The sequence below is a fragment of the Melospiza melodia genome, chromosome 4 (assembly GCF_035770615.1).
Source record: "Melospiza melodia melodia isolate bMelMel2 chromosome 4, bMelMel2.pri, whole genome shotgun sequence".
NCBI lineage: Eukaryota > Metazoa > Chordata > Aves > Passeriformes > Passerellidae > Melospiza > Melospiza melodia.
Genome location: NC_086197.1, coordinates 17,451,148 through 17,463,819, shown reverse-complemented (window position 1 = coordinate 17,463,819; position 12,672 = coordinate 17,451,148). Strand labels below are relative to the sequence as shown.

Below are 12,672 nucleotides of genomic sequence, written 5' to 3'. Positions count from 1 at the left end.
GTGGGCTGAGCTCATTCAAAAAAACAGGAATTACCTCCACTGGTTACGCAGGATAATCCAGAACCCGGCATGCTAATAATGAAAGTTTCTCATAAGCAGAGATCATAGACTTGAGTAGAATTTAGTCATTGGACAGGTATTACTGGTGCACCGAATAAATTATGCTGCCAAAAAACAACACAGCTTCCCATAGTTCACAAAATGTCCCTACTTGTAAAGGTCTATCAACAAGAAAGTTTTATTTCTTTATTTATAGCTTCCTATGATTGTATAATATGGAATAAGTTCCTGCACAGCACAGCAAGCAGGTCTAGGAGGAAGAAATGTAAGGCTCAGTGCTGCAGGGCACAACAAACCTGAAGAGTTTTCTTTCAGAAAGGTTAACATTATTTTTCTAAGGATACTGCACTGTTTAAAAGCTGGGTGATGCTTTGGAGGAAGACTGGAAAACAGAGTGATAGCAGGATTAGAGACTGGTGCTAAAAGAATTCACATGACCTCCAGTGCTGCAGTAATCTTGTTTTCCCATCTCTGAGAACCTGTCATCACCAAGTGCAATTAAATCTCTGCCTAATGACAGAAGTTTGTTGCAGATGAAGCTCTGAAATTATTTCTATTCCAACGGACAAAAACACTTTTGCAATGCTCAGCAGCTTCCATATAAAGGATTAAATTTCACCCATCTTGAGGGGAAATTCTTTCAATGAAAGCCTTTTAAACTCTGACTCCATAGCAGGTCATGGATTCATGTACTCTGTTGTGCATCATTCATTCACTCCCACAGGGGGCCTCCCTTCTGAGATCCAAGGGATTTCATGTCCCAAGGGAACATGAAGGAACCACATCCAAACCTTGCAATGCTCAACTCTTACTGGACAGTTTCTGTTCCACTGCCACGGGCCTTCTGGAAAGTCTGTCTCTTTGTACAGAGCAGATATATTAGAAACTTCTGTTTCAGAGTTTATAATGCCTCCACTTAGAGATGCATCATGTGCATCTAATTAAAAACACCCAAGAAACACCATTTTGTGAAAGCAGTGTTGGCTGTGGTTCTTTTTTCCCAAAGTTCCATGTTTCCATAAACCACAGAATTGAAACTCAAGAACAATGAGCTTTTCCACGAAAATCACCAAGTACTACAAAGCAAGTCATTTAGGGAATGCATGCCATACCACTACAAATAATTTGTTGAGTTCACCCTCTATACATGAACAATTGAAGTTAAGACAGTATGAAATTAAAACCAGTATTTCAGGTTTTTCTATTTGCTCATAAAAGTATTTTTTTCTCCTTCAAGAAAAGAAGTATTTAATATTAGCTTCAAATTGCTGACATTTTCAAATATTCAAATTAGCTTCAAATTATTTCCAATTGCTGACATTTTCCAGGTTGTTTTTAAAATACTGCAGGTTTCTTTTTTTTTGTCTTTTAAAGGAAAATTAGGAATAATGAAAAAGCCTTATGAAAAAGCACACCTTGTTAAGCCAAATATACAACTGGCTCCCACTGTTTCAAAGCACATGCAGTTTTGCCATCAAGTTCTTTAGCAGGGATAGGATTGAGCTCTACCACAGTACCAATGTTCTTCCTCACAGTGATGCCTCTCAGGTTTTAGCTTTTACATTTTTCAGATTCTGTGCTGCTCTGCTGTGTAGTTCTGAGCCTCATATTAGGGGATGATGAGCTCTCTTCACAGAGTAGGGAAACAAAACAATTCCTTCTCTAGCTGGGAACCAAGGACAAATGATCCAAATTTCAGGCCCAAGAGCATAAACAACGTGGACTGAAGAGAGAAAAGCAAGAAGGAGGGGACTTAATAAGCTAAAGCTATAATTGGACAATAAACTCCAATATGCAAATGGACCAGAACTTAGCAAAGTGACTGGTCATGAATTTAGTGACCATTTTGGGTTCATCTGAGGTGTAGCCCTGGCTGGGCTCTTGCGCTGCTCCAGGTGCATCCACTGAGGCCTTCTAATAAATCCCTACTTTATTCTTTAACTCTGCCTAGCCTCTGCTCTAGGTCAGCCTTCACAAGGCATCAACAGCTTCAAGTTCCAACAATCCCCACACAACAAGCAGAGTTACAAAACAAATTCCATCACATACCTGCCTCCCTCAAAACGGTTGATGAGATCTGACACTTTACTGGACTTTTCCTTTGTGACACTAGAAACAGCAGCAGGTGTCTCTTCCTCCATTCTTGGTTTCTGGTTTGTTAAAGCTTTATGCCTAGGGGTTTGGTATGTTGCCTTCTGCAGATGAACTGGCTTTGGAGGCACTGCAAAGAACAACAACAACAAAAATCAATCACTCGTGTTTCTTTGAGTTTCTAGAATACAGAATCATAGAATGGCTTATGTTGAAAGGGATCTTAAAGATCATCGAGTTCCAAACCCCCTGCCATGGTCAGGGACACTTTCTGCAAGATCAGGGTACCTTCACAAATGAGATTTTTGCATAAAGAACTCATTGCATCAATGAAAAAGAGATACCCTTGGCTTTATTCAACCTCAAAGCTGCTTTACAAATACAAGGACTTCATGCACTGTTTGGTATTAGGGATCTTGTTCTATTTCTTGACTAAAAGCTGAACCATATGCTACTTTAACAAGCTAGAAAATTAGGGAGTTTTCTTGTTTTCTTTCTGTCTGTTTGTTTTCATAGTATACTGTAGGAAATACATATGAGAAGTTTATGACTGCAGATTTTGTAATAAAAAAGAATTAAGCACAAAGGAAAGACAAAGGAAATTGCTGTCCCAAAATTCTGGTGCTCTCATTCTTTACCTTATCCCTTGTGACCTCAGTAATAATCATCAGTAGAAAAGGTATTTGCCTTCAGCTTTAAAATTCCCTTACTCACTGAACCTTTGTCTAATTATACTGCTGAAAACCTTCCCCCCTGAAAACATTAATTTAATTCTTGCTTTTTCCCCATCCTTACCACAAGTCCTTCTAATTAGATTGTTGATGATCAGCCACTGCTTAATACAGCAGTGACTAGAACACAAAAGACAAGGTGACACATAAAGCAACTGAAGTCACATCACTAAAATCTTTAACTTTAAACAACCATGCAGCATTTGTGGGCAACAAAAGCACATCACAGTCTGGGCCCAAATGCATTCCACATTGGAGCAATGAATGTCCAGCTCCATCAAAAGGAGAGACTTGATGGAGAAGGACCTTAATTCCCAAGAACACTTGTTCATTCCCACACACATCCCCAAAACATACTGTGGGAGCAGTGAAAGCATTTGACATGAAATTGGAAAAAAGTAATTGAAAGGCAGGCATAAATTGGCAGGAGTAGGCAATATCCTGCCAGTGGAACCAGTGCCCCAGGGGCTCAGGCACTGCTCCACAGGCGCCACATTCCAGTGGGGCACAGTGCTGGCCCTCCAGCAACTATAAAACCTGCCAGTGAGCAAGGGAAGGGAAGGAGGACTTGAACTGGCTTTTTTACCACTCTTGTGGTAGGGACAAAAGCTCCAGTACAGGATACACAATAGATGGATGTGGAAAAGCCATGTTCCTTGCATTGCTGGTGCTAAAATATCTTCCTAACTTGCCCTGGAAAACCCATGCATCACAGGAATGATCTTAGATCCCATCAACTGGTATTTGAAAGGGATGTTGAAAAAATTCTTTCAAATACACTAATCATAGATGGTGATAAACTTGAAGGAACACTAAATTAAGGACAATTTTTCATTTCTTCCCTTCATTTAATTTATACGTAATACAGGAAGTAATATTTGTCTGTGTTTCCAACAACCTAACTGCAGTTTAATGGGATTGCAGTGATCACTACAGTCTGAAAAGTACCATGAGAGACACTGTGAAGAAATGAATTTGCCATAAAAATCTTTAGACTTCAATCCTATTAACTGCAAAGGCTGATAGATGAAATAATCAGAGGGAGAAGGAAGACAATTAGTGTAGGTCGGATGCTTTTACTGTGCATATGTGCACCCTCAGTCCTCAGAAGTTTTATATTTATTAACGCATGCGAAAAAAAGCAAGTTTGGGGAAGGATGGAGTAATGCTGCTCTTTTGAAACAGTTATTTGCAACCCTGAAACAAGCAGATTATTAAATTGTGCAACTGCTTCAGTGTCTGCAGTCCCTCCTGAGCAGCCCCATGCATCCCCGCTGCAGCTGCAGTGCAGTGGAACAGCTTTCCCCAATTCCCTCTCCCCAGGGATCCCGGGCAAGGCCTGGCAGAATGAGGCCAGCGAGCATCCCGTAATTGTCCAGGCACTGAAAAGCTCCCTGTGCTGACAAAGCCATGGGACAGCTGAGCCAGGGAGACACCAGCAGGCTGGGGAAAAGCAGGACACAGCACTGATCACAAGCACATCCCCTCGGGGAGGAGGGGGACAGCAAAGGGGACACGGAGTGGATTTGCTGACCAGCACCACTGTCACCGACATCCTTTCATAGAAATCCTTTCTTTAGGATTTTTCCTCTTCTGAGAAGCTGAGGCCCCAGAAGCAGAATGTAAACAATGGTTATCTGCTGCTGTGGAATGTAACAGGTGCAACAGGGATTGGCCCATGGTCCATGTTTACAATTAAGGGCCAATCAGGGACCAAGCTCTCTGGGACAGATTCACAGAGAGCTCTCTTGTTTATTGATTCCTATTCTATTCTTAGCTTAGCAGCTTCTGAACTTCTCTCTCTATTCCTATTAGCATAATAATAATGTAGTATATATCATGGATTAATAAATCCAGCCTTCTGACCATGAAGCAAGATTCTCGTCTATCTCCCTCACCCTGAGGAACCCTTGCAAAGCCATGAAACACACCACAGCAATGTGTAGGAACATTCCTTCCTCTTGCAATGGACTCTGTATCCCCCAGTCCTGGGAGATCTCTTATGCAATGGACTCGTACAGCTCTCCAATTCTTCTGTACATCTCATGAAATGTTAATAATCCTCACAAGGATATATTAAAACTGCTAAACTTGAGGGAATTAATATCTACTGATAAAGCAGAAGGAATTAGTTGGCAGCTATTTTTATACTGGATCCACAGGGACAAAAATCAAATTCTAGGACATTTTGTGGAAGTGTCACAAACTTCTGCAGCTGAAAAACCACAGCTAAGCACATATGGCAAGCAATGAGGAACCTCTTGTCAAACTGGACAATCCCCATATACTGAAAATCACTTTAATGTCTTCAGAAGACAACCACAAAACCAAGCAGTCAATTCACTTAGGTAAAATATTTTATTCCTTACTCCCTATCAGCACCTAGCAGACTGCATTTCCCCCACCAGCTGCTGCTGTAGCTAGTGTAGGGTTCAGAAATACTGCCATGGAGAAAGAATAGTCAGAAGATCAATGGAAAGAAAAGAATCAGTAGTGTAGAAAAAAAAAAAAAAAAAGCAATCCACAACCCTCAAACCTTCCTGTAAGGTCAGCCTTGTTAACAGGGATTATGGAAAGCAAATTCTATTAATTCTTTCCTCAATGTACTTCTGTAGTGTTTTATTTTAATCAGATTATTTTTCAGGGTGCACAGAGCAAGGATCTTAAGTGGAAAAAAAGAGAAAAGACTGCCCTATTGTAGTAACCTGCATAATACAAAGCTCTGTTTGAGTCTATAAATACTTTTGCCTCTGTACTGCAGAATTTTGAGCTCATTAGGAGATATGAACTGCTTATTCTGCCCAAAGAAAACCCTTCCATATCCTGAGGTAGCAGATACTGTACACTGCTACCAAAATCAAGATTTATGCCGCAGTGCCTGCCTGTGCATTCAACTTTGCATATATACATAAGGAAATGTCAGGTAATGCTTTATAAATGGCCCAAAAGATACAACCACCTTTGCAGACTCCAAAGCATATCAACAAAGGTCATTTATCTCTTGTCTTATAAAGTATAATGTGTTCAATGGTTAAAAATGCCGCTATGCCTTGACTCAATGGAAATGAAGTTAAAAGTTCCTGTGGTAAGCAACTATAGCTCTCCTGGCTGAGTCATCCATCATCACCAGGAATATCAAATGAGCACTGCTGAATAGATGCCAAAGATTTATACTCTTAAGAACAACATGAAATAACCAGTAACCTAAACACAGCAGAAAGAGAGAAAAAAAATCATCTTCTCTTTGAGATGTGCGTTTCCACATTTTTGGTTCACGCCACAAGAAGAATCTTTCAATAGTATATCAAGAGAGAAGACCAATAATAATCAGATGTCTTTTGTTCTCTCATTTGTCATCTTCACTGAGATAATTTGGGGATTTTTTTAGTTTTAGTTAAAAAGAGACTTTGTAGCAGGTTTCTTAAAGGACCACCAAGACTGGAGAAGCTTACCTGGGAACAGCTGTCAGTTTTAGTTACACTCACTCCCATTCAATTTAGTTTCATTTGCCAGGGAAGTACAGTCTATATTTCAGTCCTTTAAGAGGTCTCTCAGCTTTTTTAAGCCCAGGCCACTGTCAACTTTTAACCACAGACTATATAATAACTGAGAAAGGAAGGCAGGATTCATGCTACACAGCAGATATTCAGCTAAAATTGAATGCCAAAGTTTAAGTGTTGAATCTGTTGCATCCCAATCATTTCACAGTAGCACAAACCAGGCCAACATTTGGAGTGGAAATTCACCTCCAACCCAAACAAAAATGCCTCTTCAGCCTCAGCAGGAGACTCATAAGTACTCCTAGGCTCTCATTAGAAAAATTTAAATGAGCAACTGATGCACAGTCTTGAACTGACAAGGCACTTCACTGCTTTGAAGAAGTGTTGGCATTTCCACATATTTTGCATCCTACAAAAAAACTGCCTTGTACAGACAGCAGTTTCAGTGCCCAGTATTTAGCAACTTGACATCATAAAAGAACTGATGCAAGAGGATCAAAGAGCAAGGAATAGAAGAAACTAGGGGGGGGGAAAAGGTAATTTTTACATGTCACTCTACATGAACTCTGCTATTGCAAGGTTCAGAGGACTACCCAAATATTTGTAGGTAAGGGCAAATTTCAAATTATTTAACAATTTACTTCCTCTCTTGTGGATTCACATGTGGTAGCATATTTTGCTATTTCCACTGACTGCCTCCAGTGCGGATTAGTCCACTTTATCAGGGAATGCACTGCACTGGTGCAAAGGCAAAACAGCACATCTCACAGCTGGGACAGACACACAGACTCTGACTGCTTTGCTCTGCAGCCCTGACTCCTTTGCTCAACTCCCTCATCATCTTTTCAGCCCGTTTCAGGCTTTACTCCAAATTTGTTCCAAAGATTTTCCTGAATCAAACTCTGCTTCAGACAGAAATCTGACACACGAACTGCTGACTTGTTGATGGAAGGAATTACTGGGGAACAAAAATTGATGGAAGGAATTATTGGAGAACAAAAATTCTGCTATTACTGACAGTGTATCAAACAGGTTTTTTACTCCTTGAAATGCCAGGGAGAAAAATTAAAATGAAAATAAAGAATTTTATATAGGATTGCGTGCAGAAATTTATTCACTTGACCTAGATACCCTGAGTGAACTGTTTCCAAATACTTAAACTGCTTCTCAGAGACCAAGCAGAGACGAAAGTACAGGGTTCACTTGAAGTACAAGATTTTGAACATTTTTCCTCAATGTTAAAACTCTATTTCCCTTAATAAAGCAAATTTTACTGAAAATGGTTGTACCACACTTGCAACACAACCTCAAAGCCATGTTTATATCTCTCATTTTAATTACTTTGGTAGGTTAGATGAAGGTCATTTTGCAGTTAGTTCCTCCACAACCAAATACATTGTCATTACAGTTCAGGTCTGTCATCTTGTTTCCTTTCACTATTAAAGGCCACTTAGTATTTGCATGACTAGAATAAGCATATGGAAAAATGTTTCCTGCTGCTAAAAACAAAAAACATTTTTGTACCTCTGCATGAAAGCTCTTTAAAAAAATAGTGGCCACTTTTAAACCAATAAACCAGAGCAGCCTAGTTTGCTTAGAACATTTAGTCTCCCAAATGCCTCTCTCACTAATTCTGGTTTCTTTTGCTTCAATTCAATAAAAAGCCAAACAAAAAGATATAGTATAAAACTTCCATCTGATGCACATAGTTAATATTATTAAATGGAGAGTGAGCCATGAACAAAGGAGACACAAAATACTATTTACAACAGTATTATTGAATTCTGTCTACACAGCTGCATTTCTTAGACTACCACACTATTCCTGGCTGTGACACATTTTGGAGCACACAGTATTGACAAACAAAAGGAAACATGGCTAGGAAAGATCAACAACAGCTGTGTAACTTGAATGAATGAGGTCCAATAATATAAAACTCCTAATTTATCTAATAGCTAAAATTTTATAATAAGTATGTTGGCTCTGTTTTTGAAAGGCTTTAAATCTTTTTATTGATAGCACATTTCTATTTATCCATTAATTACTTCTAAAATATTTTTTTTGGGAAGAACACATGTTCCCTTTCCTGTAGAGAATTAATTCCAGAGACCTAGGAAATGGTGCAGAAAGGCTCCTCAATAAGTAATGTTTACATATGACTGGCAAAAAGTCTTAGTTTAGTTAACAATACTGGCAAATGTTCTGTAAAAACAAATAACACACAGAAAACCAGCTTTATTTTGCTCTCATTCTCCTGAAGGAAACAAAACTTTCTTGACACCTCTAAGAATTTCCTCCTGCCCTTAACGCTAAGACAAACTCGGGACTGATGCAAAATTCTTCAAGGTGCATTTTCCCATTGAGTGATACAGATATTTTTGACTGCACCACATGATGACTCTGTGTGATTCTAGCTTCTGTACTTGATTTAGATGTGCTCTGCTACTGGGTTTGTGTGACCAGGTTTTGGTAGCTGGGGGGACTACAGGAGTGGCTTCTGTGAGGAGCTGCCAGAAGCTTCCTCCATGTCCAATAGAGCCAATAGCAGCCAGCTCTGGGATGGACCCACCCCTGGTCAAGGCTGAGCCATCAGAGAAGGGAGTAACACCTCTGTGATAACACATTTGAGAGGGGAAAAAGGTTACTTTACAGATATGACTGTGCTGAGAAGAGAGGAGTGACAATATGTGGGAGGAACAACTTTGCAGACACCAAGGTCAGTGCAGAAGGGGGACAGGAGGTGCTCCAGGTGCTGGAGCTGGGATTCCCCCACAGCCCAAGGTCCAGCCCATGGTGAGGCAGCTGTGTTCCTGCAGCCCATGGAGGTCCATGGGGTTGCAGAGATCCACCTGCAGCCATGGAGGAGACCCATGGTGGAGCATGTGGATGCCTGAGGAGAAGCTGTGACCCCATGGGAAGCCCACACTTGCACAGGATTTCTGGCTGGGTTTGTGACCCTGTGGGGAACCCAGGATGGAGCAGGCTGTGCCTGAAGGGCTGCACCCTGCACTCATGCTGGAGCAGCTCATGGAGAACTGTAGCACACAGAAGGACACAGGCTGGAGAAGATCATGGAGAACTGTCTCCCATGGGGGGCACCCTGAAATTTGTTATGTTGCTTAATCAGTAATCAGCTTGTGATCTTCCCCCTGTCCTTACCTCAACTCAGGAGCCTTTTGTTATATTTTCTCTCCCCTGTCTATTTGAAGAGGGGAGTGATAGAACAGCTTTGGTGAGTACCTGGCATTCAGCCAGGGTCAGCTCTCCATATCTGATTTTCCGTAAGTAATTCTCATTTCTGTCTTATCAGCACTGTGTCTCAGAATCCAATGCACTGACCAGCACTGTGATTTATGCCTTCAAAACTCACTTTTTTTAAAACTTAAATAATCAAAGTTCCTATTGCATGTCACCTCTAAAAGATATCAGTCCAGATTTGATTTGAAATCAAGATTTCTGGAACGTAGTGACTCTTAGCTGTGACCAGCCACAGCAGAATCAACAATATGTTACTGAGAAGACCACATAAAAAGATGGTTTGAGTCAATATGAATAGTGATTTTATATATGTATGATTATACATATGTGCATATAAAGTGTGCATATATAAAGTATGTATACATATATATACACACACAGGGGTATATATATACTATTATACTATATATACTACTATATTATATATAGAGAGAGAGTATATACTATTTACTATATACTATTTTGCCTTTAAAAGTAAAGATATTTATGGACAGAAAAAGAGAGAAAGGAGATCTAATTCTAGTCTGTGTACATTACTGTCAGCTTTTGATACACGAACATGAAGTTCCCATCTTTCCACATACTCCTGCAGGAAGGCTCCTCTCAATCTCTGCTAGAACTCCGAAGACCCTGAATATCTTCCCACCACCCCTGCCTTGAAGCCAGACTGTCAAACACTCCAGTTTAAAAACAGTATCCAAACCACCCTGCTCAAAAACAGCAATACTTTTGAAAAATAAGCCAGAAACTACAGAATCACAAGGCATTTACAGAACATTTGCATTTAAGCGGCAAGCTTATGCCCCATGGTTTTATCTCTTTCAAATACAATTCTCTCAAGGTGCTCTGCTCTCAGAAGTCTGAGACAACAACTTCCCTAACAAAAACATTTGGGAACACTTACCTTGTGGCTTTGGACTTGCAGCTGAGCGTGGGGACTGTCTGAGTGGCACACTTCCATTTATTCCCTGAGCCGCGTCGTAGCGTACATTCTGCTCCACAAGCCTGGCTGTGGCACCTGCTGCACAAGCCCGGGACAGTATCAAGGGCTTTGGACAGATGCTGCTGCCTGGAAAATAAATACACACAAGGATTTATATAGAAAATAAGTATAATTAAATAAAAGTATAAATACACACGAAAGTAAGAAATAGGATTGAGTATAGGCTGGAATAGACTACAAGAACATTTATTAGAGGGCTAACAACTCCCTACAGAGAATATTAAAATATTTAAAGTGTCTCATCCTAAAAACCCTCTTTGCCTTTCACTGAAATTTGTTGTGTCGTTTAAACCTTGAAGGGTTGGATATGAAGAATATACTTCCACCATGATTAGCCTGAGCTCTTCCATAGGAACATGACAATATCCAACAGATATTTTTCCCATTTGAATTGTTGCTTGTTCAACAGAACTGGATCAGCTGGTTCAACAGAACCAGCATTTTTGTTCATCTATTCTATTTCTGTATTCAAAATGTGTACAAAATGCTGTATATTCAGAACACTTAGTTAATTACTTGGTGGAAGGATGCAAAAGTCAGCTAAAATAATTGTGTCTTTTTTGGTAGGAAAGGACCCTATTATAAGCAGTTTAAAAAAAAAACCAAAAAAAAGAGCACAGCACAAAGCCAGAGAGAAATTCTTTCTTAGCAGAATGGAATTTATTCTCATTCATGGGCTCAATATGCTGTTATTGATAAAAAATGTGGAAGAAAATAGAAAGTAAAACATATTCAAACAATGGAAACTGTAATAAAAGCACTTATTACAGTAAGTAATGTGAATTATGGAAGCCAAAACCATGCACTCTAGTTTTCCGGCTTAAAAGCAATTGGTTCTCTGAACACAATCAAAAACCTGAAAGGATAGTATGAAGGACTTTGAGATGTCACTTAGGTCAAGATTCATTTACCTCTGAATCCAAAATACTCCAGAACATTTTTGTGGGAGGAGCAAGGAAAAGGAGGAAAGCCCATTACTCAATTATTGTGGTGTTGTCATAATTATTTTCATTTAAAAAAAATATTAGGGTAGAGCTTCTGCATCTCTATTTCCTGTTGTTTTTTACCACCCTTTTTATTTTCTTGCCTTTGCTGGGGTTTTTTTTGCATGTTTCCGTAAAAAGCAAATCCAAAACCCACTCACCCATTTCATAAGGTGATCTTCCTATATCTTCTGAACAACAACTCCTCTGCAGAGTTTGGACCCTCTGGTCCCATCCAACTTCTTCTCCCACTGCAAAGCCCACCCAGCTACAGCCAAGCCTGTACAATTAGAACAGCAATGGAAAGGGATGCTACAACTACTGCTCTATGCTGCTCAATGATTCTTCAGCATTTTCTGGATTCCAACAATACTTTCAAGTATTTATTCTTTATTTCCTGGAAGCCTATTTTTCCTGTTGGACACTGAGGTAGCCTTGCACCCAGAGGCTGCCTCTACCAATAGAGATGCCTGCAGAGGTCCTTGGTGAGATAACAATCCCTGCTACCAAAGCCCCAGGTGACAATGCATGCACAACACCCGCAGCAGCAGCACAGCATCTTCCCCTCTTCTAGTTCATCCCAGTGGCAAGGGATCTCCCCAGAACATAAAGGTGGCTGTTCCAGAGTGATGAGGATAATCTAACAGGGCCCCCACTCCACAGCAGCAAGGTCTCAGATGCCTGCAATCTCAGGCAGAGATTCCTTTACTCTGTTTCCTTTGGTGTCATCCCCATCCCCAAAAAGTTGTGTTGTACTACAGCAGTGACAGCGCTGTCCCACAGCATTCCTGAAGGCCCAACAAGGTACTTCAAGTGCCATATCTGTCTCTCCTGGGGGTGGGAGTTCTGAGAGCTCTTAGAAAGACCAAGCTGATGGTACAGGGAGTTGGACCAGCAAGTTTTCCTTGTCTCCACCTAAGAGCCGACAGGCTGGATTTCCCTCTCCTACAGAATCCCATACAAATACCGCTACAGATGAAGCAGTTTGCACTCTAAATGGGCAATTCTAAATTCAGAAACAAATTTAAGAGTAACTCCTGTGGGAT

General features: G+C 40.3%; 1 protein-coding gene across 6 annotated transcripts in view; it reads right to left on the bottom strand.

Moving 5' to 3' along the window:
• FGD4 (FYVE, RhoGEF and PH domain containing 4) overlaps positions 1 to 12,672 on the bottom strand; it is a 91,599-nt gene that overhangs the window by 32,588 nt on the left and 46,339 nt on the right. For all 6 annotated transcript variants that reach the window (XM_063154074.1, XM_063154077.1, XM_063154076.1 and 3 more), the window contains exons 2-3: positions 10,545 to 10,709; positions 2,110 to 2,281 (exon numbers count right to left, since the gene is read on the bottom strand). In XM_063154074.1, the coding sequence (XP_063010144.1) occupies positions 2,110 to 2,201 (92 nt within the window). In that variant the 5' untranslated portion in view covers positions 2,202 to 2,281; positions 10,545 to 10,709. The remainder of the gene's footprint in view (positions 1 to 2,109; positions 2,282 to 10,544; positions 10,710 to 12,672) is intronic.